We start from the raw sequence: 26,287 nt of genomic DNA, 5'->3' as shown, positions 1-26,287 counted from the left end.
GCTCTTCTTAGTTCTTGTGAGGGGTGTGGCTTGATTTTGCTTGAGGAGGGATTTAAAGCCCAGATGTCTGACACACACACACACACACACAAAGAGAGAGAGAGAGAGAGAGAGAGAGAGAGAGAGAGAGAGAGAGAGAGAGAGAGAGAGAGAGAGTGTCAGGAGACTTCTATATCACAACCACAAATAATAAGATGCCATACCTAATTTCAAGTGCTGGTAATGACTTTTTAAAGCCCTAGACTTTTTGGAACCAGGTTATTTGAAGGACTTTAAACCCACCTTAGCCTGCCCTGGGCTTTAAGAATGGCTGTCGAGATCCATCACACTGGCGGGCACAGGAGACAGGGCCTTTTTGATGGTGGCTCCACACCTGTGGAATTTGCTTTACTGGCTTCAAAATGAACCCTGAAAACTTTGAGCGCTGCTTTTTTATGTGTGATATTCTGCATTGTTTCAAACCACTGCTGTTTTGACGTCACAATGTTTTTAGTATTATGTGAAGAGAGAGAGAGAAAGATGATATGAATGAGAGAATGATACTACAGGAGGAAAGAGCTGCCCTGGTTTCCAAGCTTCCATGGGTCTCTCTCCTCTCATTCTCCTTTGTGAGAGAGGGTGGTAGTGCATGTCTGTGCGCATGAATGCTCTCTGGTCGCAGGAAGTGGAGCTTGACTTCAGGTTTCTTCTTCCTTCCCAGGTCTCATGGTACCAAGTGACGTGTCCTTCTTGTGAGATCCAGTCCCCAGAACCCCCCGAGAAAATGTCAGGAGTGCAGGTAAGGCGGGAAAAGGCTCTCCATGTAGAATCATAGACGCGTCGATTTTAGGAGAAGTTGTAATGTTATTACAATTATTGTTGTTAGAAGTCTCCCAGAAAACAAGTTACAATGAATGCTAGTCCTACTCAGAGTAGGCCCATTGACATGAATGAACTGGAGGTAGCTACATTAATTTCAACGAGTCTGCTCTGAGTAGCAGTAGCTTTGTCTGTGTGTTTAAAAATGACACTGTGGAGGAGATGGGCGCATGAGGTCTGGGGCCCCACCCCAAAGCAGCATCTCTCAGGTCACAAGGGATGGGGAGCATAGCTGCCAAGTCTCCCGTATTCCCCGGGAAACCCCCATTTTTCCGGCTGTCCCCAGCCGAAAAAACGATTTTTTTTGTTTTTTCCCGGTTTATTCTGGCGTGGCGGCCAGTTTGGAACTGGGCGGAGCATGCTCAGAAGCGACTTTTGATGCTGCTTTGCCCAGTTCCAAAATGGCTGCAGCGCAACTTCTGGTGCGGCGGCCATTTTGGAACAGGGCAGAGCAGCATCAAAAGTCGCTTCTGAGCATGCTCCGCCCAGTTCCAAAATGTTGGCAGCGCTACTTCCGGTCTGCTACTTCCGGTCCAGTCCCTTATTTCTCAGGCCGGAACTTGGCAGGTATGATGGGGAGAAGTTCTCTGCTTGAGACTCTGGGCAGCTGCTGCCGGTCAAAGTCAACAGAACTGGACTAGTTGCACCAGTGCTCTGACGAAACAAGGCAGCTTCCTGGTGCTTAAGAGCCCCCCCCCACATCTTTTACATGGGGACTGTATTGGGACAAGTGAATAGTGGGGGGCAGGGGCAAGAGACAGGCAAGATTTCAAAGTACAAAGCGGGTGGGCTTGTGATCCATTCCTGAAACGATTACTGGGGTGTCACAGTACACCAGCGAGCGATCTCCCCTTCCCACCCAGGAAGCTAATTTTTTTTAAAAAAGGTTTCCAGCCCCGTGGAATCTGTGTGGTTTTCTTGATCTCAAATAACAATTTCTTAGTAGAGCTTCCCATGCGCCCAGCAGAGCAAATGCTGTGAGATTTGCTAGCACCCCTCTAAGTAAGGAATCAAAACGTTGGGTGCATTTGTAATAAGCACAGTTTTGGGAAGCACCCAGATGTTGGTCTACTCTGCTAGAGAACCAGGGCAGGGTGTGTGCACCTCTTGGTTTCAGTGCTGTGCAAAGGTGGGAGCCCTTGTGCTCTTCCTCCCCACCCCCCTCCTCTGGTTTTGAGAGGTTCTGAGTTTTGCACAACATCCTGAATCTACAGAAGTCTCCAGCTTTTGCAGAGGCATCATTTTTGAGAGCTGGGTGTGTGGCTTCCTGAACGTGGCGGGTGCAAGGGCCCAAAGAAAGGTGTAACTCCCCTGCCCTCTTTGCCATCCCTAACGTGAATCTAGGCTGCAACATTTAATTAGCTGGATTGGTGGGAAGGGGTGTGCCACATCTCTCCTTTGTGGGCAGCCTTCCAGAGGCTGGTATGATGCTCCTTTGGGTGGATGAGATTGGGGTCATTGCCAAAGTTCAAGGGCACAATTCAGTTGGTCCAAAGCCCAGCAGTCAGAGGTGCAGGGAGTTGTAGTCTGACAGTATCTTCTTCTTGTTGTTTAGTCGTTTAGTCGTGTCCGACTCTTCGTGACCCCATGGAGCAGAAGCACGCCAGGCACTCCTGTCTTGCACTGCCTCCCGCAGTTTGGTCAAACTCATGTTGGTAGCTTTGAGAACACTGTCCAACCACCTCGTCCTCTGCCGTCCCCTTCTCCTTGTGCCCTCCATCTTTCCCAACATCAGGGTCTTTTCCAGGGAGTCTTCTCTTCTCATGAGGTGGCCAAAGTATTGGAGCCTCAGCTTCAGGATCTGTCCTTTCAGTGAGCGCTCAGGGCTGATTTCCTTCAGAATGGATAGGTTTGATCTTCCTTGCAGTCCATGGGACAGTATCTAGGGGGCCCCTGAATCTCCATCCTGGTATTTTTTCCCCTTAAAAAAAAAAGAAAGCATGTTTTTCATTCAAAATGATCCTTTCAATCCTTTTGCAGCTATGTTTCAGGAAAAAAGACAATCAAAACTCATTTGATTTTAATAGACTCGGCTTTCTTTTACCAGGTTATAGCTGTGCTCTGAAGTCCTCCTCTTCTCCTAGTTCCCTGGTCTCTTATTCCCCCCCCCCCCCAGTCCTCCAAAAGAGAATTAGATGACCAGTGTCTGTCTGTCAATCAGATTTGTTTCTTGGAAACAATTGAGCATAATCACAAAGGCCAAATTCACACCATGCATTTGAACCACCATGATATCACTTTAAATAGTCAAAAGCATTCAAATAATTATGGGATCTGTAGTTTGGCAGAGGTGCCAAGACCCCTCTTCCCTTTCTCAGAGCTACAATTCCCAGAAATCCCTGTGAAGAGGGATCAATAGTTCTCTGGGGTGCTTTAGTTGATATTCCTGAGTTGCGGGGGGTTGGACTAGATGACCCTGGGGGCCCCCTCCTACCAGCTCTACGATTCTGTGGTTCTGTGAAGTGCCAAGACCCTGTTGAGTCAGCCCCGTCCCTCTTCTCTCCCACAGGCCGTCTGGCCATCTGGTACGGAATGTATTGCTAAGTACAACTTCCATGGCACGGCGGATCAGGACCTCCCGTTCAGCAAAGGCGATGTCCTCACCATTATCTCTGTCACCAAGGTAACCCACCCGTCTCGGGTACCAGGGAGAAATCAGAAGTTGGGGGAGTGGGGGTGCTCATCAGCAAAGCCGACTAGTTCCTTTATTGGAGGCAGTATACCTCTGAAAATAGGTTGCTGGGAATCACAAGTGGGGAGAGTTGCTGTGTTCTATCTAGGGCAGGAGTCGGCAAGGTTTACCTCGCCTGGGCCAGTTCACTCCAACAGAGATCCCTCCGTGGGCTGGATTGCACTCACGCATGAGCACCTGCGCCTGCGATTTCCACCGCCTGCGCAGACGCGCTTTTTGGCATCTGCGCAGATGCGATTTCCGGCACCTGCGCATGCGCAGACGCGATTTCCAGCGCTACGGAAGTGAGTCCCGGCACCGCGCTGTGCCACACTGGTTTAGTCCAGCACACGGTGACTCGCTGAGCAGGTGGCTTGGTTCGGGGGCAGTTCGTGGGCCAGTAAACAACACCTATGGGCTGCTTGTGGCCCATGGGCCTTAGGTTGCCTACCCCTGCTCTAGGTTCCTGCTTGCGGGCTCCCCCTTGGGGCATCTGCTTGGCCACCAAGGCAACAGAATTCTGGACTGGATACGGCCCCTTCTAAGGAATAGGGCAGAGGAGAGCCCAAATGGAAAGTCTTTGACCGAATGCAGCATTTGTCTACCCACTAGCAATAAAACTTAGGCTTGGGCGATGCATCAATACATTCACCCAGGACTGGTTTGAGGGCCAGAGCACGATGGAGCCTTTACCTGGCAGTATATCGCAGGTGAAACTGCTGCTGCTCCTGACTCATTGTGCTCTGGTCCTCAAACCGAGGGAGGGACGAGCCAGAAGGCGCCGTGGCCAATAGAGCTCATTCTTCCCTCAGCACACCAGGTGCTGGCGACCAAGGCTAGCGCCTGGTGTGCTCCAAGCCCAGTGCAGCTTGTTGCTCCCTCTGCTTTTCAACCTTGCAGTGTATCACTATATCACGGTGTATGGCTGGTGATTCATCACGTTGTTGAAAAAACTGATATCGCCCCTCCCTACTCATGAGCACTATAAATTGCTTCCAGTGGCCAGAGATCCCAGGTGGAAAGCATTGCTGCCCTCATTTCTTGCTTGTGGGCTTCTCCTACGTGTCTGGTTGGACCCTGTCACAACCAGATCCTGGACGAGATGCAGGTATTTGTTTGGCTCCAAGAGAGCTCTTCACATGATGCTCATGTGGCACTAGCCGCAAGATCCAGGCATTTCCTACTGTGGCTGTGATCTTCCTTCCCTCCCTAGTGACCTGAAAAAAGGACAGGGAAAGCAATATGTTTTAATTGATGTGAGCGTTATTTAAAGTTCTTCAAGAGTAAGCCACTATAGTCCCAGGGAGAGAATTTGCAGGCTGAGCAAATTGTGAGAAGAGTCTCAACCTTGGCAGAGTGTCAAGCTGCCTGGTGGCTTTGAATTTTGAGAGGACACAGAGCTGGAGATGAATCCCGTCAGAGGCAGAAGCCGAACCTGTAAATCGTCGGTTATAGCCCATGATGGAGGAAAGAGATTCTGCATGTTTATATACTGTGCATTTTCCACAAGGGCAGCACAAAAGGGGGTTCCACAAAAACCACACTGATTTCTGGTCTTAGATTTTTATATGGTTTTAATTGTATTACAGTGGTACCTCTACTTACGAATAACTCTACTTACGAATGGAGCTCCGTCCGCCATCTTGGATGCGGTTTAGATAGGATTTTTTTCTACTTACGAATCTTGAGATAGGGTTGCTTCTACTTACGAATTTTTTCTCCCAATGCATTCCTATGGGATTCGGCTTACAATTTTTTTCGACTTACAAATGTGCGTTCGGAACGCATTAAATTCGTAAGTAGAGGTACCACTGTATGTATAATTCATCTTCTTTTTTAAAATGAACAACAGAGTATAGATATATTCATTGCTTTTTTCTGGGGGTACTCAAGGATACACAATACCAACACCTTTTTTTCTAGGAGAAAAGCACTGGATGTATTCATTGTGTGCACCCGTCTGAGGAGACGATGGGGGGAGTCCACCTTTGGGGGGTGTTGGAAGGTCGCTAGGATTGCTGTGATTGCCGCTTTGCAGGGGGTTGGTCTAGATGACCCTTGGGGGGTCCCTTCCAACTCCACAATTCTACGCTCACAATTGCTTTCCCTTTGCCAGGATCCCAACTGGTACAAAGCGAAGAACAAAGTGGGCCGCGAGGGGATCATCCCGGCCAACTACGTGCAGAAGCGGGAAGGGGTGAAAGCCGGAACCAAGCTCAGCCTGATGCCGTGAGTCTGGGCAGACTGGAGACGCCTGCTTAGCTGAGCTTTGCGCACAGCTCTGGGAGGGGGGGGCATGGGCAGGTGTCTGGATCAGCCTTTCCCAACCCTGTGCCCTCCAGGTGTTGTGGACTCCCATCTCCCAACAGTCCCATCAGCGTCATGGGAGTTGTAATCTAGCAACATCTTGAGAGCATCAGGCTATTGGGGGGGGCATCTGATTGGGGCATCTGGCCTTCTAGATGTTGTTGGACTCCAATTCCCACCAACTCCAGCCAGTGTAGCCAGTAGACAGGCACCATGGGAGCTGGAATCCAGCAGTGCCTGGAGGGCGCCTGGTTGGAGAGGCCTGGCCTAGATGAACACAAGGGCCTTTGGGGAAGGGGGTGCCAGCCAGCACCCATTCAGTGCATGCAAAAGCCCAAAGTCCACTCGGAGGGCAGCATGACTTGAGTGGGCACCTGAATGCAGATATACTTAGTCTAGTTCTCTGTCTCAGTCTGTGACATCGCGCCGGCCCTTAGCTCCCCTCGGTAAGCACCCCACACACTTTTCTGCCTCTTTCGCCCATGCTCCTCAAAGCTCAAGGAGGAAGGGGTGCCAGGTTCAATCCTCAGCAACCTCTCCAGGTGGGGCTGGGGAGAATCCTGCCTGAAAATCTGCAGAGTCGCTGCCAGTCAGTGCAGGAGATAACTGCACTAGATGGACTAGTGGCCTGTGCTTGCAGGAGAAGTGCCATGGCGCGGGGGATGCAGCCCTTAAGGTTGAGTTGTGCGGGCCATGGGTACCCTCGAGGTCGTCCACAGATCAGTATATTCCGCAATAAGGGAAAGGCTGCCGTTTTCCAGGATTTAAATTAGCAGAACAGCATCTGTGTGACCGCTGTGAGAATAAGATGATGGACTAGGTGGGCCTTTGGCCTGATCCAGCAGGGCTCTTCTTAATTGAGGCCTATTGTGATAGCAAAGCCTCCATGTCCAGGAACAGTCTATCCCTGAATACCAGATAATGGGGAACAACATTTGGCGAATGCTTTCGCACTCGGGTCCTGCTTGCAGGATTCCCCTGATGGGCTCCTGGGTGGCTTCTGTGAGAACAAAGGATGCAGGGCTAGGTGAGCTAATGGCATGATCCGGAAGGTGCTTTGCATGTTCTTAGGACGCGCAAGACCTGATCCGTGACAAGGGGTGCTGGCACACAACAGAGCTATAATAATAATAATAATAATAATAATAATAATAATAATAATAATAATAATAATAGATTACTTATACCCCACCCATCTGGCTGGGTTTCCCCAGCCACTCTGGGCAGCTTCCAACAGAAACATTAAAATACAGTGGTGCCTCGCTTAACGAATGCCCTGCTTAACGAAATTTCCACTTAACGAAAGGATTTTTCGAGCAGAGGTTGCCTCACTAGACGAATGCGTTTTACGAAAAATTCGTCTAGCGAATCGCGGTTTCCCATAGGAATGCATTGAAATTCAATTAATGCGTTCCTATAGGCAAAAAAAAAAAGTCGAAAAAAATTCAGTGCATTCCTATGGGATTCGTTAGACGAATTTTTCGCTATAAGAAAAGACCCGTGGAACGAATTAATTTCGTCTAGCGAGGCACCACTGTACACTAATTTCTTAAACATTAAAAGCCTCCCTGAACAGGGCTGCCTTCAGATGTCTTCTAAAAATCTGGTAGCTGTTTTCCTTTTTGACAAATGATGGGAGGGCGTTCCACAGGGCAGGCGCCACCACCGAGAAGGCCCTCTGCCTTGTTCCCTACAACTTGGCTTCTCGCAATGAGGGAACCGCCAGAAGGCCCTCGGAGCTGCACCTCAGTGTCCGGGCAGAATGATGGGGGTGGAGACGCTCCTTCAGGTATACATGACCGAGGCCGTTTAGGGCTTTAAAGGTCAGCACCAACACTTTGAACTGTCCTCGGAAACATACAGCTGCTTCTTTCTCTGTGAAGGCTCTCTGCGCATGTGTAGAATCAACAGGCCAATAAATAGAACTATACAGATACAGATGTAGTTCCAGTTATGACAAGGTATTAGCTTGGGGATCAATTCCTAGCTCCTTCAGTGTGGGCATTACAGACAAGAAGGCATTGCATCTTCCTAATGGTGGTAGCACAGTGCTGGGAACTTTGAGCCCTGAGAGCCAGCGGTTAGAGTGCAGGACTAGGACATGGGAGAGACCAGGGTTCGAATCCCCCCCGCTCAGCCATGACGCTCACCTGGGCAAGCTTGGGCCAGTCGCTGCCTCTCAGCTTAACCTACCTCACAGGGTTGTTGTGGGGATTCCACAAGGAGCAGGGAGAAGGGCCATGCACACCCCCTTGAGCTCCTTGGAGAAGCAGGGATATAAACGCAATAAAGAAATAGTAGATATAAACAAACAAATATACCTGGCCTGGGTGTACAGATAAATCAACTGGCTTTAAATCTCTTGGCTGTCCCATGGAAGTGTTAGAAAAATGGGTAGCCATGATTCCCGTGTTGTCGGGGGGCGGGTTAGACTGAGTGGCCCTTTGGGTCCCTTCCAGACCTACAGTGCTATGGTCCTGTAGTTATGTGGGCTTCATGGAGACTGCCGTGGTCACTCTTTCTTTTCCCCCTCTCTCTCCATCTCTCTTTCCCTTCCGACTCCCTCCTCCTTTCCTACCCCCAGCTGGTTCCACGGGAAGATTACGCGGGAGCAAGCGGAGAGGCTCCTCTACCCTCCGGAGACGGGCCTCTTCCTGGTGCGCGAGAGCACCAACTACCCCGGGGACTACACGCTCTGCGTCAGCTGCGAGGGGAAGGTGGAGCACTACCGAATCATCTACTCCTCCAGCAAGCTCAGCATCGACGAGGAAGTCTACTTTGAGAATCTCATGCAGCTGGTGGAGGTGAGGCTTCAGCGAGGGGGGGGCAGAGCTTCAGAATCACTAGGGGGGGCTCCTTATTTAATCCCCACAACCACCCTGTGAGGTAGGTTAGGCTGAGAGGCAGCGGCTGACCCCGCAAGGTCCCACCCGGTGAGCTTCATGGCCAAGTGGGGATTTGAACCCCAGAGAAGCGGACACGGAGCAATGGATTCAAACTTCAAGAAAGAAGATTCCACCTAAACATTAGGAAGAACTTCCTGACAGTAAGAGCTGTTCGGCAGTGGAATTTGCTACCAAGGATTGTGGTGGAGTCTCCTTCTTTGGAGGTCTTTAAGCAGAGGCTTGACAGGCATATGTCAAGAATGCTTTGATTGTGTTTCCTGCTTGGCAGGGGGTTGCACTGGATGGCCCTTGTGCTCTCTTCCAACTCTATGATTCTATGAACCCAGGTCTCCCAGGTCTTAGTCCAGCACTCTAAACCACTGCTCAACGATGCTTCCCCACACTTGTCTTAAGGAGAGCGAGCGTGTGGGGCAGCAGCCCACTTCCGATGCCTTTTTTCCAGACTCGGGGGGGGGGGGCACAAGGCATCCCTGTGATGCTTGGTGGCTTCCTGGGTTTGTGCCCCTTCCCCGGCAACTGAGCCTAAATTTGGATAGGAAATCTCCCTTTCAAATCTCCTCAGCTGCTCATTTGCCTGTTAACTCGTGGTGTGTTTTATGCTGGCCTGAGGGGGGGCACTCCTAGACTTGGGACCCCTGGGAATCGGAAGCCCACAGAGGGCAGGCTCTCCCTCACACCCAGGGTGTGTGTGTGTCAGTGGGGACAAAACCTTCTTCCTAGTTGCGCCAAGGAATATGGTTTATCTCTGGTTTTTCCTTAGAGGCGGAAAACTTTTACAGACTGGTGGGTTGGCAGGCCTTTCTGGAAACAGAGTTGTAGGGTTAGGAAGGACCCCCCCCAGGGTCATCACCCAACCCTCTGCAATACAAGAAGGCCAGCTAAGAAATAAATAAGTAAGTGAGTAAGAATCCTTGGCAGGTGGCCATAGGGATGTAAGGAACTGCCCTTATGTTGAGCCAGATCCTTGGTCCCTGTAGCTCAGTATTGTCTACACTGACTGGCAGCAATGACTCTGCAGGGTTTGGGCAGGGGGGACATTCCCAGCTCCAGCTGGTTGCGCCAAGGGTAAACCGGGAACCTTCTGCATGAGCTGAAGCCATTCAGAAGCACCAAAGCTGCCTTGGGCCTAGTCAGACGGTGGAGCCATCTCGCTTTCTGCTGCCCACACTGACTGGCAGCAGCAGCAGCTGTCCAGGGATCCCTGCTGTGGCCCTCTACCTAGAGGTGCAGCTGGGAGTCAAATGCAGGACCACCTGCGTTCACTTGACTCGGAAGCGGCACGCACATTTTGTTAAGCAGAAGGAAATCAAGAGTGCTGTGCTCCTGAGATGCCACCCTTTCTTGCCAGCACTAGGGAGCTGGGCTGCTGCTAGATGCGTTGCCAGATCAGCAGCCCCCCCCCCCACTTAGGGCTGTTCAGCGGTCACGGCCTGCGAAGCTCAGACTTGTGGAGGGTTTCCTGTTTCTTGCAGAGGCAGGAAGATGCTCTGAGCAATTCCGAAAGTGCCCTACTTGCAAAGCAGGTGTGGGGCCCAGCCAGGAGTGTGTGTGTGTGTGTGTGTGTGTGGAGAGAGGACTGTGTGATGAATGGGATGGCGGGAAGAAGCAGAGGAGTCAGGGACCCTTCTTCCAAATAGGAGGTGAGCCCTTGTGAAACGCCTCTTCCCTCTCTCACACGACAGAGGGAGACACCCCCACCAGCTGCTCTTCTGGGGTAATAATACAGCAGAACCCACAGAATGTAGGGCCGTGAACCACTGTCAAGCTCTCTGGCGCCACAGTCGACCTCCTACTGCCCCCTTGTGGGGTGATGCCGCCACTGCAACCAGGCTAGATGTGCAACAGACCTTTGAATATTATTAATTAATTAATTATGATTATTATTATATTACCCCACCCATCTGGCTGGGCTATACAGTGGTACCTCGGTTTAAGAACGATTTGGTTTACAAACTCCGCAAAACCGGAAATAGTATCTTGGTTTGAGAATTTTAGCTCAGTCTAAGAATGGAATCCAAACGGTGGAAGGGCACCGGTGGTGGAAGGCCTCTTTAGGGAAAGTGTGCCTCGGTTTAAGAATGGTTTTGGTTTAAGAACGGACTTCCGGAACAGATTAAGTTCGTAAACCAAGGTACCACTATATATATATATATATATATATATATATATATATATATATATATATATATATATATGTATGTATTCCATTCAGCCTCTCTCAAATAGAATAGACTTAATTATTTTTATTATCAGGGCCCAAAGTTAGGGTAACTGTAAAGTACGAGTAACATCAACTTTCAATAATAAAACTACAGTAATGTAAGTCATAATAAAACAGAATATCAGTAGAATCAGCACTCTAAAAACAAAAGAAGCTCAAGGCCGTGTGATGCCTGCTATGCCTTTGCACAAAGTCAGTTGTTTCGTGTTGCAGGACCCAGACTCTGGAACTCCCTGCCTCTTGAGATCAAGCAGGTGCCTTTCCTGGACTCTTTTCGGCTCCTGCTGAAAACATTCTTGTTTAGATGAGCCCACCCAGATGCTTAGAAATGCTGGTGTGAATTTTAATCCGTTTTCGTATTTTAACCTTTGGTATATTTAAAAATATTGTTGTAATTTTTTCTTGATTTTCTTTTTAAAAAATCTTTTTGCAAAACTCTTTGAGGGTTGTTTTGTTTTGTTTTACAATCAAGTGGTGTATAAATGTTAATAAATAAAAAGACCAAGAAGGTGTCTTTCTCGAGCTCTCCATGGAAATGCTGGAGGAGAGTAATTCCTGACTCCATCTGCACACAAAGCAATGCTCCTCTGCTGAGCTGCAGCCCCGTCTCAAAGTGATTCTGTCAGAAGCACAGCAAGAAGGGAGCCAGTTTGGCTTCTCTAAGGAAGGAGTTCCAAAGACAAAGATTCTACCCCAAGCCAGTGTGGTGTAGTGGATAAGAGCGGCAGACTCGTAATCTGGGGAACCGGGTTCGCGTCTCCGCTCCTCCACATGCAGCTGCTGGGTGACCTTGGGCTAGTCACACTTCTTTGAAGTCTCTCAGCCCCAATCACCTCACAGAGTGTTTGTTGTGGGGGAGGAAGGGAAAGGAGAATGTTAGCCGCTTTGAGACTCCTTCGGGTAGTGATAAAGCGGGATATCAAATCCAAACTCCTCCTCCTCTTCTTCTTCTTCTTCTTCTTCTTCTTCTTCTTCTTCTTCTTCTTCTTCTTCTTCTTCTTCTTCTTCTTCTTCTTCCTCCTCCTCCTCCTTCCCACCTTGCCCAACTTCCTTATCTTTCTCTACCCCCGCACTCTTTTCCTATCCCAAAAAACCTTGTGACGCCTCCCAAACTCTTCTAACCCAGGCATCCCCAAACTGCGGCCCTCCAGATGTTTTGGCCTACAACTCCCATGATCCCTAGCTAACAGGATCAATGGTTGGGGAAGATGGGAATTGTAGTCCAAAACATCTGGAGGACCGAACTTTGGGGATGCCTGTTCTAACCCATCCAGGGCCGCGTTTGCTTCAGAGACTTCCAGCACAAGAAATCTGGCCACAAGATTGCTTGCTGATTTTCCCGCATGCAACTTGCAGAGCTGTCCCTTTGGGACTGTGGTGGCTGCTGGAAAGCAGCGGAGGGGGGGGCGGACAATGGCAAGCTGCCAGTTCTAGTTCTGCCCCCCTCCTCTGCCCTCCTGGATGAGTTCTGCAAAAGCAGCACTGAGGCAAAGTGGGGAAGGCAGCCAAGAGGCAGGGACCGCTGACTGCAAGTGAGAAGGCAAGCGGGGACAGCAGAGGTTGGTGCTGCTGCTGCTGCCCGCTTGCCCTCAAGGGCCAGCCTCCGCTGCTCTGGCAGTCATTTTCTGGGCCAGGAGTCACTCGACTCCGACGTGGCAGCTCTGCGGTTGTGAGAGGAGGTTGCACGAATGGGCCGCAGCTGGGTGGCGGAGCATGTGCTTTTCAGAGAGTCAGAGCGGCACTTTCCTGGGTTTCAGTAGTTCCATCCGCCGTGGCGAGTCCACCCCCACCTGCTGGCGAGCATGCCAAGGGGGCCGGTCCTCCTTTGCAGAGGTGCTCAGGGCTGGTGCTCAGTAAGGGCCTGGTGGACGCCCCATGAGAAGGCGTTCAGGGTGCCTTCGAGCAGCAGCACCCAAGCCAGCCTGCTCCTTTGGGTGGGGAAGGGGCATCCGGGTGCTGGACTCTGGATTGATCTGACGTTCTCCCACCCCCCACCCCGTCTGCTTGGCAGCACTACACCTCGGACCCTGACGGGCTCTGCACTCGCCTCATCAAGCCAAAGGTCATGGAGGGCACAGTGGCTGCTCAGGATGAGTTCTCACGCGGTGAGCATTGCCCCAGGACCGGGCAGGCCCTTGGGTTGGGCTGGGCTTCCGTGGGAGTTGGCGCATGCATGGCTGATTTGACTTCCTCTCCCTTTCTGTATCTCTGCCCTCTTCCAGGTGGGTGGTCCCTCAACATGAAGGACTTGAAACTGCTGCAGATCATCGGGAAAGGGGAGTTCGGAGGTGAGTTGGGCAGTGGTGGCGCAGGGAGATCTTTCTTCTCCTGGCGGCTTGGGAAGTCAGCCCCCCACCCCACCCCCGACTCTGTTAAGGGTCATGGTCAAAGTTTATGGATATCCCATGAGGCTGAATGCTCAAGGATTCGGGACAGATAAAATAAAGGACTTCTTTATGCAGCACATAGTTAAACTGCCGTACCCAGGTGGCGTTAAAAGAGGATTAGGCATATTCATGGGGGAGAGGGCTATTGATGGCTGCTAGCTTTGCCTCTGCGGACAGAGGCAGCAATGCTCCTGGATACCAGTTGCTGGAAGCCACAGGAGAGAAGAGGGCTTGTGTTCGAATCCCGCTTGCTGGTCTCCCACAGGCATTTGGTTGGCAACTGTGAGAAGATGATGCTAGAGGGGGCCATGGGTCTGATCCAGCCGGCTGTTAGGTTTTTAAAGTTTTCCTGAGCCAGGCTCAGCTAAGAACCTTGGAAGCTCATGAGGGCCCACTTCAGATGTAAAAGGGTCCCCTGTTCGATCCACACTAGCATCTCCAGGTGGGCAGGTCCCCTTCCTGAAACCTGGGAGAGCTGCGTCTAGTCAGGGTAAAACCAAGGTGATTTGGCTCTGTGTAAGGCACCCTTCCTGTGTTCCTCCCTTAAGAGAAAGGCTGTGGACTGGTGTTCTCTCCCTGGACATAAGCTATGTGAGAGCCAATGGCCCTCTCCCCTTCTGTGGTTTCCAGCAACTGCTATTCAGAAGCAGTGTGGAGGGCACAGCACAGCCATGCTGGCCAGGAGCCATTGACAGCCTTCACCACCACCACAAATTTGTCCAATTCCCTTTTAAAGTCATCTAGGTTGGTGGCCTAGGGGACCCAGGTGGCACTGTGGGTTAAACCACTGAGCCTAGGGCTTGCTGATCAGAAGGTCGGCGGTTCGAATCCCTGTGACGGGGTGAGCTCCCGTTGCTTGGTCCCAGCTCCTGCCAACCTAGCAGTTCGAAAGCACGTCAAAATGCAAGTAGATAAATAGGAACCGCTACAGCGGGAAGGTAAACGGCGTTTCCATGTGCTGCTCTGGTTTGCCAGAAGCGTCTTTGTCATGCTGGCCACATGACCTGGAAGCTATATGCCGGCTCCCTCGGCCAATAATGCGAGATGAGCGTGCAACCCCAGAGTCGGTCACGACTGGACCTAATGGTTAGGGGTCCCTTTACCTTTACCTTTAGGTTGGTGGCCATCCCTGCCTCCTGTGGGAGGGAGTTCCACTGTTTAACTCTGTGCTGCGCGAAGAAGCCCTTTTTATCTGCCCAAACCTCAGATTCAGGGAGAAGAGAGGGGTGGCTTCATGGCCTGGGCTGTGAGTCTCCCTGAGGGCACCTGGCTGCTGTTCCCTGGAAGCAGGGTGCTGTGTCCAAGGGGACCCTTGACCTGCGCTCGCGTCTCCTAGCCCTGTGCCCCCCTTCAGATTGCCCTTCTTCTTTCCAGATGTGATGCTGGGCGACTACCATGGGAACAAGGTGGCCGTGAAGTGCATCAAACACGATGCCACCGCGCAGGCCTTCCTGGCCGAGGCCTCGGTGATGACGTGAGTGCCAGCGGGGGGTGGGGTGGGGGGGTGGGAGCCCAGCATGAGAGCAAAGGTTGGAGAAGCTCAAGGGAGAATTTCCATGGATTTGTTTTATTTCGCCGTAAGGTCCCAGCGCTGGTGGCAGCCCTTTAAAAAACCCAGCGTTAAAAACAAATTGCAGTCTTGGGTATAGGGTGGGTCCTGAAAAATATGTCACTGGGGGGGGGGTCAGAGGCCTCCCGAAAGAAGCAGAGGTGCTGTGGGGCTGCAGGGAGGTCCTTTGAGGGCAGCACTCACAAACTATCCTCCTGGTGTAGCCATGCCCAGGTGATCCTGAGATGTCGGGTGATGATCTGTTTATTTATATATATATATATCACATTTACACCCTACCTTATTTCCTCCAAGCAGATCGGGATGGTAGCACCTAGTTTCTAGTCCTCCACATTTTATCCTCACAACAAACCCGTGAGGTAGGCTAGGGTGACAGGCAAAGAGTACTGGCAACCAAATTCACCCAGGGAGCTTCATGGCTGAGCAGGGTCTCTCCAACCACTGCATCACACTGTCTCTCTCCCTTGAGTCAGCTGGCTTCAAAGATGAGGGTGCCGTTGCCTCTGGGCCAGCTTCTCTCTGTCTCTGTCCGTCTCTTTAAAAAAACAGGCAGGGCAGAATCATCAGTTGAAGGACAGATATGACCAAGGGAGGCTGGCATGGTGCTGGGAACAGCTCTCCTCCCTGGCCATTGGTCATGCTGGCTGAGTTTAAGCAGAGCTTGGCTGGCCATCTGTCAAGGATTCTCTAGCTCTGATTGCTGCCTTCCAGGGGGTTGGGCTGGATGACCCTTGGGGGGTCCCTTCCAACTCTGCGTTTCTAGGATTCTATGAACGGGAGTTGGAGTCCAACAACATCTGCAGGATGCCAGCTTGAGACGGATATTTGCCCAAGGAAGTGAGATTGATAGCACTGAGGATGGAGGCAAGAGCCAGTCAGTAGGTCTGCTTGGGATTTCTCCCAGAGCAAGCACCCGGGTTGCTTAAGAGTTGGGAGGAGAGTGCTGGGCGCCATGGCGGGTGGGGCTCCAGGGCTCCAGTCTGACTTCGGCATGACATAGACCAAGCATAGGCAACCTTGGCTCTCCAGATGTTTTGGAACTACAACTCCCATGATCCCTGACCACTGGCCCTGTTAGCTAGGGATCATGGGAGTTGTAGTTCCAAAAACATATGGAGAGCCAAGGTTGCCTATGCCTGACTTAGACCCTGAACTGGGGCCACAGCTCAGCACTTGCTTTGCCTGAAGAAGAACCCGGGTTCAGCCCACGACGGCATCTCCAAGTAGAGATGGAAAAGACTCCCACCTGATGCCCCCTTGTTGGCAGCTCTGAGCTAGGTGACCAGGGGTCCAACTCTGGTCTAGGGCAGCATCCTGTGTCCTTCCTGACATTCTTCTGAGAGATGAGTGTAGGGAGGGCTCCCTGGGGTCTCCAAGGCCTCCCAACACTTGGGAGCAGGATCTGCAAAGTGGGGGGGGGGTCACAGCCTCCCTTGGGCCATTGGGTGTCAGCAGTATCCCTGCTGTGTCACCAGTCATTTATTTAGTTACAGTGGTCCCTCGACTTACGAACGACTCGACACCCGTAGGTTTCGACTTACAAACGGGACAAATGGCCGCACGCTTACGAATTTTTCTACATCCGAAAGGAAACCGTCGGCAGCTTTAAATGCGGTTTCCTCGACTTGCTAATTTTTATATGCGGTTTCGTCAACTTGCGAATTTTTCCGAATATTTTTTTTCCCTATGGGAAGCTGCGTTTCGACTTACGAGCTTTTCAACCTACGAATGTGCATTCGGAATGGATTAAATTCGTAAGTCGAGGGACCACTATTAAATTTATATGTCGCCCTTCATCTGAGGATCTCGGGGCGTTTCACAAGATAAAAATACAGGATAAAAGCACCAAATAAATAGAACAAAACAAAACAATAAACCCCCTCCCGCAAACACATTTAAAAGGCTGTTAGAATAACAGTCAGCCCAAGGCCTGGTTGAAGAGGAACATTTTCACCTGGCGCCTTAAGGTGTGTAATGGAGGTGCCAGCCAAACCTCCCCTGGGAGAGCGTTCCTCGAATGATGGTGACTGGGCCAATGTCACCTAGTAAGCTTCATGGCTGGGTGGGGTGGGGATTTGAACCCGGTCTCTCCAGGTCCTAGATTGGCACTCTTAACAACTACACTGCGCTGCCTCTGATACCACCCAGTGGCCTGTGGATGACCCCTTCTCTTCCCTCCCACCCCGGCCAATCTCATTGCAGGCAGCTCAGGCACAGCAACCTGGTTCAGATGCTGGGGGTGATTGTGGAGGAGAAGGGCGGCCTCTACCTCGTCACAGAGTACATGGCAAAGGTAAGGGGCTGGTGCTGCTGGCCAGGGGTGCTAAGAAGGCTGAGCCACCCTACCAGGCAGTTTTCAGCGGCTGGGCAGGACCCACGGCCAGGCCGTGGCCTGAGCAAAGGCGGCGGCGGGGGGGGGCACGACTGCTGTATAAAGACATGGTGAACTAAATTTTTAAAAATGGGTCCCCAAGGGCATGTTTGGGTGAAAAGCAGGTCTCAGATCTCAAAACACTTGAGTTGATGAAGTAGGGTTAGTTCTTCAAGGTTGTCTCCTGGGGTTGTTCCATCTTCGCCAGGGAGGCTTCAACGTGGGGCTTGTTCTCCTCCAGCACCCGGTTCCTCCTCCTCCTCCTCCTCCTCCTCCTCCTCCTCCTCCTCTTCCTCAGCCTTGTCTCCCAAAGCTGAAGCAGCAACCCAAGCTGTTTCCTTCTCAACCCCAGGCAGCTCAGGGAGGGCAAACGTGCTCCAGTTGACCTATGAGGAGGGTGGAATGGAAAAGGGGAGGGGAAACGGAATGGAATAGTCAGAGGGTGGGCATGGCTGGCTGGCACGGCAAACGGGAGTGCCCCAAGCAACAGCGCCTTGTTGCAAGCCCCCCTTACTGCTGTTGTTTCCCCACCTGTCCTCTTAAACGGCAGTGGTTCTTACGCTTGTTTCCTTCTGGCTGTGCTCCCTGGTCCAAAGAGGAGAGCGCCCCCTACTGCTGAGGGCCCCTCACAGTGCTCTTTTGGAAGCGCTGCCTGAGGCCGCTGAGGGAAGCAGGGAATGCTCCTCTGCCTGGAGTGGAGGAGGCTGAGAGGAGATAGGAGAGGCGTCTCCGAGATCTGAAGGGGTCTCACAAGAAGAGGGAGCAAGCTAAGCTTGTTTCAGAGGTTACTTTGAGAAATTCATGTCTTTTCTATATTAAAGTTTCTTTTGGGAAGTTTAAACCTATTATGTTTCTTTGAGTAATCATTAGTTGAGTTTTAGTATTATTCACTTTATCACTATCTCGTTTCAGGGATTTATCACGGCATAGTTTTGTTTTTGTTTTGTTGCTTTGATTATACATTCCCGTGATTGTCTTTTTTGCCATTTTAGTGGTGATTCTAGCATTACAGGGGGCTGGACTAGAGGACCCTTGGGGTCCCTTCCAACTCTGCTCTTCTATGACTCTATAATTTTGATTATATTTATATATAGGTAAAGGGACCCCTGACCATTAGGTCCAGTTGTGACCGACTGGGGTTGCGCGCTCATCTCGCATTATTGGCCGAGGGAGCCGGCGTACAGCTTCCAGGTCATGTGGCCAGCATGACAAAGCCGCTTCTGGCAAACCAGAGCAGCACATGGAAACGCCGTTTACCTTCCCGCTGTAGCGGTTCCTATTTATCTACTTGCATTTTGACGTGCTTTCGAACTGCTAGGTTGGCAGGAGCTGGGACCAAGCAATGGGAGCTCACCCCGTCACAGGGATTCGAACTGCCGACCTTCTGATCAGCAAGCCCTAGGCTCAGTGGTTTAACCCACAGCGCCACCTGGGTCCATATATATATATATATATATATATATATATATATATATATATAGGAAGAGGTTTGGCTGAGGAAGCTCGTGGAAACCAAATATGGAGGAGACTGCCACTAGCCGCTTTGATCGCACCCCTCATTCCAAGGAAACTGACCATTGCGGAGTGATATGAGAAAAAGCTGTGGTTGGCTTTCGCAGCCCAATAGTCAGAGAATAATGAATAATGGCAGGAACCCATCAAAGCAAGCCATGCCTTTATTTTTCTGTTGCAACAGAGCCCGCCCCACCCCCCAGAACAAAGGTGTGTAACAACTTCTAAAGGCTTTAGTAATTGCCCAACTCCTTAGCCAAAGACCACCCAAAAGTATCATACCAGGTCACAGAAAGAGGCTGTCTACAACAGAAAGTTGAGAATGGGGCTTGTTTCCTGTCTGTCAGTGTTGTATTTGCCAGTCTGGGCCATTCTTTTGAAATGTTATATACCATTGTTATTTAATCCAGTTCAGAGGGCTACCCCTTTCATACTCAGAAGATGATCTTTGTAACAGATACTTGCCATAACAGTTTTGCAGAGGGGTAGCCCATTCATTGGAGGCAGTGGAAGACAGGAGTGCATGGGGTCACGAAGAGTTGGGCAAGACTAAACAATAACAAGCCCATTCATTCCAAGAGGTTTATCTGTTTACAGGATTGGAAAGGATTTGCAAGTGAAAAGAACTATTGGGAAGGGTTTCCCAAGATGCTTCCTTCTTCTGAAAAGAAAATATCTGGGGCTATTAAGAAGGCCAAGATGGTTTTGGGATGGTTCTGTGTACTAAGATGAAGTGTCTTCCCCCCCCCCCCCGAATATTTCCTCATTTTGAAGGGTGAAGGATTGGGTTTTTTGGGGGGGGGGGTCTCCTATGTATGCATCTTAAAATTTGTGTAACAAAAGAGGCCTTGGTGTCTAAGGAGAGAGAGAGAGAGAGAGAGAGAGAGAGAGAGAGAGAGAGAGAGAGAGAGAGAGAGAGAGAGAGAGAGAGCTGGCCAATGAGGCCAGGAGGTGCCTTGCAGGCCTCTGCTTAGCTGGAAAAAAACACCCCTGACCAGACTTGTAATGGGCTGAGGGAGTTGCGGTCCATACTTGACCCCCGACCCTGTTTGTGACATTAACCCTTCTCTTCCCATTTCTCTTTGTCTGCAGGGAAGTTTAGTCGATTACCTTCGCTCCCGAGGGAGGTCTGTGCTGGGGGGAGAATGTCTGCTGAAGTTCTCCTTGTAAGTATGGTGCGGGGGAGACAAGGCCACACACCCAACTGGCAGGATCTGTGCCTGTACAAAACAACAATCAGAACTTGTTTGTGTGTAGACAGATGGATCAATAGGCAGAGATAGAGAGATGTTTGCAACAGCCACCAACCTTTGCAATTTGGGTGCCAAGTACAAACGTATGCAAACATCACTAAGCAGATAAAATTGCCAAAAGCTAAATGTAAAGTCACACAGTTTAAAATTCAAGAGAGGATCGTTGTGGGTCAACCGTTTTATGTTAATGGCAGTTGTTAGAACTGTTGCTGTCTTTTCAGTCACCTGTTTGTCTTGATCCGCAACGAAAAAAGTCACATTCTGGATGAGATGTTGGCAGTGGATTGATGATGTAAATGTCTGTACAGCGGGCAGATCGGCCACGCATAAAACCATGTGTCAGTATTACAGTCTTCGCATGGACATGCATGATTTTGGACCATAGCTGTCAAGTTTTCCCTTTTTTCGCGAGGATGCCTATTCAGCATAAGGGAATTTCCCTTTACAAAAGGGAGAACTTGACAGCTATGTTTTGGACTGAGACCCCCCTTAAAAACTCTGCTGGAGGAGGCATGTTCAACCACACCCTCAAGAAAACTGTTCAGTGACCTAGCCAGCCGGGTCATTACCTAGCCCCACCCCCACAGGACAACTTTGATAGCTGGATGGGGCAGCCCACCTGTCAATCACATGGAGCCCTCATAACATCACATGGTTGGCAGGTGGGTTGACATGTCCCCCCACCAATGCCGCTTGCGCAACACTTCCCTAAGCGCCTGACAGCTGAGTGCTTCTTGGGCACCATGTGCAACGTCAGATATGAGCATGGTTTGGGGGAAGCAGCCTTGCCGGCCAAATAAGAACCCTGGCCAGGCAGTTTTAGCTTGTGGGCTGGTTGTTCCTCATCCCTGTTGTACATTTTTGGCAACCGGCCAGCGACCAAAAATGGTTACTATACTTTTCAGATAATGTTTTGCCGCTCTGCATTGTCTTATTGCATTCTGCGGCCCACCTTTAATACCTGTCGAGGCTTAAATCACATGCATTTTAATACATTGCCTACAGCATTATACAATGCCAGACACCCTGGTTTTAAAATTACAGGGAAGAGCCACAGCTCAGTGATCAAGCGCAAGTATTCCATGCAGAGAGCCACCGGGTTCAGTCCCAATGGCAGCTGGGACAGACTCCTGTCTGGAACTCTGCGGAGCTGCTGCCAGTCAGTGTGGCCAGAGCTAACCTAGATGAAGTAATGGGCTGTTTTGGTATAATAAATAACAAGATGAAAGATGAAAAAATCTTTTTTAATAATTCCAGTGGCATCTTAAAGATCAGCTAAATATAAGCTTTCAGGGTATGAGCTTTTGTGTGTAATACACACTTCGTCAGATACTCTGAAGCACAGGTCGCTTCAACCTTATAACTGTTGTTGTTAGAAATAAGCAACTGTTATTGTTTTGGTATAAGGCAGGCATGGCCAACAGGTAGATCGGGATCTACCGGTAGATCCCCAGGACGTTTCTGATAGATTGCGGGTTCCTTAGTGATCGCCAGCCTAAAAGAAAAGAAAGAGCTCTCCCCCTAAAAAAATACCTCAAGAACTCTTGTCTCTCCCCCACAAAAAAGCTCAATAACTGTGAGCAATTGCAGGGAGAGCTCCTTCCCTCTTCCCGATACTGAGCTTACCAGTATGTGTGTGACTGTGTTAGTGCATTGCACAGAAGTGCTGGATTGCTCCCTGTCCCTCTTGCCTGCCTAGAGCTCCCTGGCTCCTCCTCCCTCATGCCGGCAGAGAGGGAGGGGTGTGTGTGAGTTTGCGTGCGTGGGAGGAAAGCGGGAGCCGCGACTCACAGAGGGATTTCCCCCCTGTCTCTTTGAGCCACTGGGAGCCAGCTAGCAAGAGAGAGGTGGGTGTGTGCCCCTAGCTGGGGGGTGGGGTGGGGGGAGAGAGGGGGGGGAGTGGGTGCCCCTAGCTGAGGGGGTGGGGGAGAAAGAGAGAGGCAGGTGGATGGGTGCCCCTAGCTGAGGCGGTGGGGGAGAAAGAGAGAGAGAGAGGGAGTGAGGTGGATGGGTGCCCCTAGCTGAAGGGTGGGGGGAGAAAAAGAGAGGGGGGTGGATGGGTGCCCCTAGCTGAGGGGGAGGGGGAGAAAGAGAGAGAGAGAGAGCAACGTTTAAACATGACAGATGAGCACCTTAAGGATTCCCTGAAGCTGACCCTGACACAGTACTTGTCTGATATTGAACAGTTGGTTACCAAAATGGTGGTGCAGGTGTCACACTAACAATGGATGAAGGCATGTATTTTTAAAGAAATCTTGATAGGTAGGTTAATGGAGTGGGTCAAGGAGTTTGTGCGGCGTACAGTTTTGTGAGTGCTTTTATGCAATTCTCTCCCAAGAAATCTCTAAAAGTTTCTGTTGTCCCCCGTAAGAAAAGTATTTGGGCAGTGCTCCCCTCAAAAAGGTTACCAAATCTGGTCACCCCCCTTTCCTTCTCCCTGAAAAAGCTCAACAACTTTGAGCCGAACCCCCAAAAATGGGGGTAGATCACCGCCAGATTTTGATTCTGAAAGATCACAGTCTCTTGGGAGTTGGCCACCCCTGGTATAAGGGAACTTTCTATCTTCCCAGCTAACCATTTGGAGGACGCATCTATAAGCACTTGAGAATCTGCTTGGGGGTGATAGTGTGTGCCTCCTTTCATGGGAGCTTAAAACAGAGGAAAATGGATAAGGAGTTACTGCGAAGGATTTGAATGTCAGGTGATTGATGGGCCTTTCATTCATCACAGTGTCAAAACTACGGCCTGTGATGATAACGTTTCATTCATTCAGTCTTAAAATGCCTGCACTGCTTTTCATGTAAAAAAATAAAATAAATAGGATTATGCAACGGTTTAACAGATGCAAGCTCTAGTGAACACAAATAATCAGTGCAGAATACAACAGCAGCAAAACCAGGTAAAGGGTATTTTGGTCCTACATACGAAGAAAGAGAATGTGGTCGGGGCATTCCAAATCCTGGGGGCCACTACAGAAACAGGCCCTGCTTTGCAATCCAACCTGTGCTGCAAATTGCAATTCAGAGCCTCACTTGCAGGTCTTGTCTGCCAAGAGGCTCGTGCAGGGAGACAGCTTTGCGCTGCCGTCATCTCCTGGAGCAACAGCTCCCTTTCCTGAGTCTTGCCTGCCTGTTCTCCCCGCACAGAGACGTCTGTGAAGCCATGGAGTACCTGGAGGCAAACAACTTCGTCCATCGGGACTTGGCAGCGCGGAATGTCCTGGTCTCGGAAGACAACATTGCCAAAGTCAGTGACTTCGGGCTGACGAAAGAAGCCTCGTCAACCCAGGACACGGGCAAGCTGCCAGTAAAATGGACAGCGCCAGAAGCACTTAGAGAAAAGGTGCAGCACAACACGGGGGTGACCTTGGGGGGCCCCTGAGCCATCATAGACAGAGGCATGACGGTCTGTCCAGGGGAACTTCAACCTGGGGGGCAAGTGGGGCCCTCCTGCCCCCTCTCTTCAGCCCTTGGGACTGACTGGGGGGGTGCCCCTTCCCAGGCCCCACCCCTTACTGGCCGACATGAGCTTGATTTGCAAAATGGACTTAATCAGCCATGAGCTACGATCAAGGCCGGTGCTAGGGGTTTGTGTGCCCTAGGCGAGATCACCACCTGGGCCACACCCCCGGGCACCTGCCTCCTCCCTAAAGGCCTGGCCCAGCCTTCACCCCCTTCCCTTCCCAGTGCCCCTCCCGCTTACCTGTGACGTTGACGGCTGGATTGCTCTGGCCGCTGGACGCGGGTAGGTGGTGTTGGGGCGCAGCGGCTGCGCGGCAGAGCGAGTCCTGCGAAACCAGCAGTGCTCCCCGTAGTGCCAGCGCCCCCTCCATTTGGGCGCCCTAGGCAACTGCCTAGTTCGCCTTAATGGACGCGCCGGCCCTGGCTACGATAGTTCGTATTATTGCAGAGGAGGCTGGGTGTAGTTTGGGGTGCATTTGGTGGCTTTGGGAAAGTGCTAAAATCCAGTTCCCTAAAAAGAGGGTGGTGAGCAGAGGTGGTTTTAGGACACAGCATGACTGGTTTGGTTGCACTGGCTGTTGTGCTGTGGGGGGCTATGGAGCAGAGCGCAAGAGGCAGGAGGTGACGCTCCTGAAATTTGAGAGCCCAAATCCACCACTGTGGTGAGAGGCTGTGTGATAATCTCCAGGCTTGGTTAGTATCTCGCCATCCCAGGGACCATTTCTCTAAACGATGGACTTCCTTTCTCTTAGCAGAAATTTTCCACCAAGTCCGACGTCTGGAGCTTTGGGATCCTCCTCTGGGAAATCTACTCCTTTGGGCGAGTGCCTTATCCGAGAATTGTAAGTGACGGAAGCTCAGCTTAGCTGGCTTTTGATGTTTTGACAGGGACCCTGTCGTCCCACCCCCCCGTTTTTTTGCAGCCAACTCTTGGAGCAACTGCGTTTTTGCTTTGCCTTCTCTTTTCATAGCAATTGGATTGCCTTAGGGCAGTGATGGCCAAACTTTCCCTCCAGCTGTTTTGGGACTACAGTTCCCATCATCCCTGACCACTGGTCCTGTTAGCTAGGGATGATGGGAGTTTTGACCCTGGTCCTGAACCCAGCACAGTATTGCTTCCATTTGATATAGTCCCTTTGCTTTTGTTTCCCTCTCCTCCCATCCCTTGCAGCCTCTGAAGGATGTAGTGCCTCGCGTGGAGAAGGGGTACAAAATGGAGTCCCCCGATGGCTGCCCTCAGATCGTCTATGAGGTGATGAAAAAGTGCTGGACCTTGGACCCCACACACCGGCCCTCCTTCCACCAACTACGGGAACAGCTAGAGCATATCAAAGCCAGCGAGCTTTACCTGTGAGGTGGGCGGGAGGGCGGGGTTTCCTTTGGACACACCTCTTCCTCCACCACTTCCTGCGACCCGCCTCCCACGCACATGCGTCTGGGGGTCGGGGATAACGGGCGAGGGGGCTGAGGGAGCGGTTCTTCCCCACCCCTCCAGGAATGCAGAATTCCTCCACTCAAGGGACTGTATTTAGAGAAACATATTGGACTGTGTGCATATTGACCCCCCCACCCCTGTGCCCCACAGCTGGTGGGTGGATTGGGGGGGTCCAGCTCCTCTTCCCTCCTCTGTGGAAAAGGCTCCCCCATATCTTTTTCAGTGGGGTCACCAGTAGACGCACGAGGAAGAGAGAAAATATGGGAGACCCCAACATCTTCTCCTGGTCCTGTAGGAATCCCGGTTCTCTTATAGCGGGGAGAGACCCTGACTATTCGTTTGTAGCATGTACCCTACACTTCCTCCCCATTTGACCCCTTCCTCACAGAAGAGCCTCTCTCCCTCCCCCTCCCCCCACCATGCCTCCTTCCTTCCCCCTCTGACTTTCTCTTAGACCTCCATGCCTCCCGTTTTTCCATGGGGAGATGTAAGATGTTCACATAGCACCAAAACAATGGGAAGATGGGGGGAAGGAGAGAGGGAGCCCCCATGAGGTGGGGGAGACGGCGGGATTTCCCTCTCCCTCCCCCAGTATTTCTGTGACTGCTGGAAATACCCAAATTACCAATCCAGTATCTTCTACCCCACCCCCGCAGCCCACAACACACCTTTTTTTAATTAAAAAAAAGATTTTTTTGTTCAGTTTCTATTTTTATTTTTTGTTCCTTTTAATGTTATTTCAAACTGCACCGGAAATCAGCCGTTTTGCTGGGTTTTACTAAAGTTGCAAATCTTATTTTTTAAAGTAATAAAAAAAAGGTTAAAAAAAAGAGAAAAGAAAACAGAACACACGCTCTGAAATTTAGCAAACTCACCCCCCACCCCCAACCAAATGAAGGCAGGGCAAGTTTAAAACCGCAAAGCCACCAAGGACGGCTGTTGGGTTTTTTGGGTTTTCTTTGCTTAAAAACAGTGTTTGCATGCTGTCTCCAGAGGCCTTTTTTCCAGTCCTGTCTAGTGCTTTATGCTCATATAATGCTGCCAACTGTGAGATTAAACTGTAATAAAGATCATTCCATATGAACACGTATGAGCTCCTGCCTTGCTTGTCATCTTTTCCCTGCGTCTGTAAGCTCCAGGGGGTGGTTTTGAGGAGGAGGCTGGGGCTGCCTGGTTACAAATGACGGGGCTCTAAATCCACTGGACTTTGACTGGTAGGTCAAGACCCCCGAGTGGGTCATCCAAGGCAGCACCAACATGGAAATGTAGGGTGAAAGAATTAAGAAACGGGTCCCCACATGCATTTGTGGGTTAAAGGTGAGTCCTGAGCCTGGA

The 26,287-nt window shown here is 50.8% G+C and overlaps 1 protein-coding gene across 3 annotated transcripts in view; it reads left to right on the top strand.

The window, feature by feature from the left end:
* Window positions 1-26,042, top strand: part of CSK (C-terminal Src kinase) — a 74,452-nt gene extending 48,410 nt beyond the window's left edge. For 2 of the 3 annotated variants that reach the window (XM_035112431.2, XM_035112427.2), the window contains exons 2-13: window positions 701-778; window positions 3,368-3,481; window positions 5,646-5,758; window positions 8,421-8,640; window positions 12,975-13,068; window positions 13,186-13,251; window positions 14,725-14,824; window positions 17,123-17,213; window positions 19,896-19,969; window positions 23,203-23,398; window positions 24,270-24,359; window positions 24,689-26,042. In XM_035112431.2, coding sequence (XP_034968322.1) covers window positions 764-778; window positions 3,368-3,481; window positions 5,646-5,758; window positions 8,421-8,640; window positions 12,975-13,068; window positions 13,186-13,251; window positions 14,725-14,824; window positions 17,123-17,213; window positions 19,896-19,969; window positions 23,203-23,398; window positions 24,270-24,359; window positions 24,689-24,871 — 1,356 coding nt within the window. In that variant the 5' untranslated portion in view covers window positions 701-763 and the 3' untranslated portion in view covers window positions 24,872-26,042. The remainder of the gene's footprint in view (window positions 1-700; window positions 779-3,367; window positions 3,482-5,645; window positions 5,759-8,420; window positions 8,641-12,974; window positions 13,069-13,185; window positions 13,252-14,724; window positions 14,825-17,122; window positions 17,214-19,895; window positions 19,970-23,202; window positions 23,399-24,269; window positions 24,360-24,688) is intronic. The other variant, XM_035112428.2, reaches the window with a different exon arrangement.
* Window positions 26,043-26,287: the final 245 nt, after the last annotated feature.

The sequence above is a fragment of the Zootoca vivipara genome, chromosome 9 (genome assembly GCF_963506605.1).
Source record: "Zootoca vivipara chromosome 9, rZooViv1.1, whole genome shotgun sequence".
NCBI classification, from domain to species: Eukaryota; Metazoa; Chordata; class Lepidosauria; order Squamata; family Lacertidae; genus Zootoca; species Zootoca vivipara.
The sequence above is the reverse complement of the archived record's forward strand: the minus strand, read 5'-3'. Positions and strand labels throughout refer to the sequence as shown.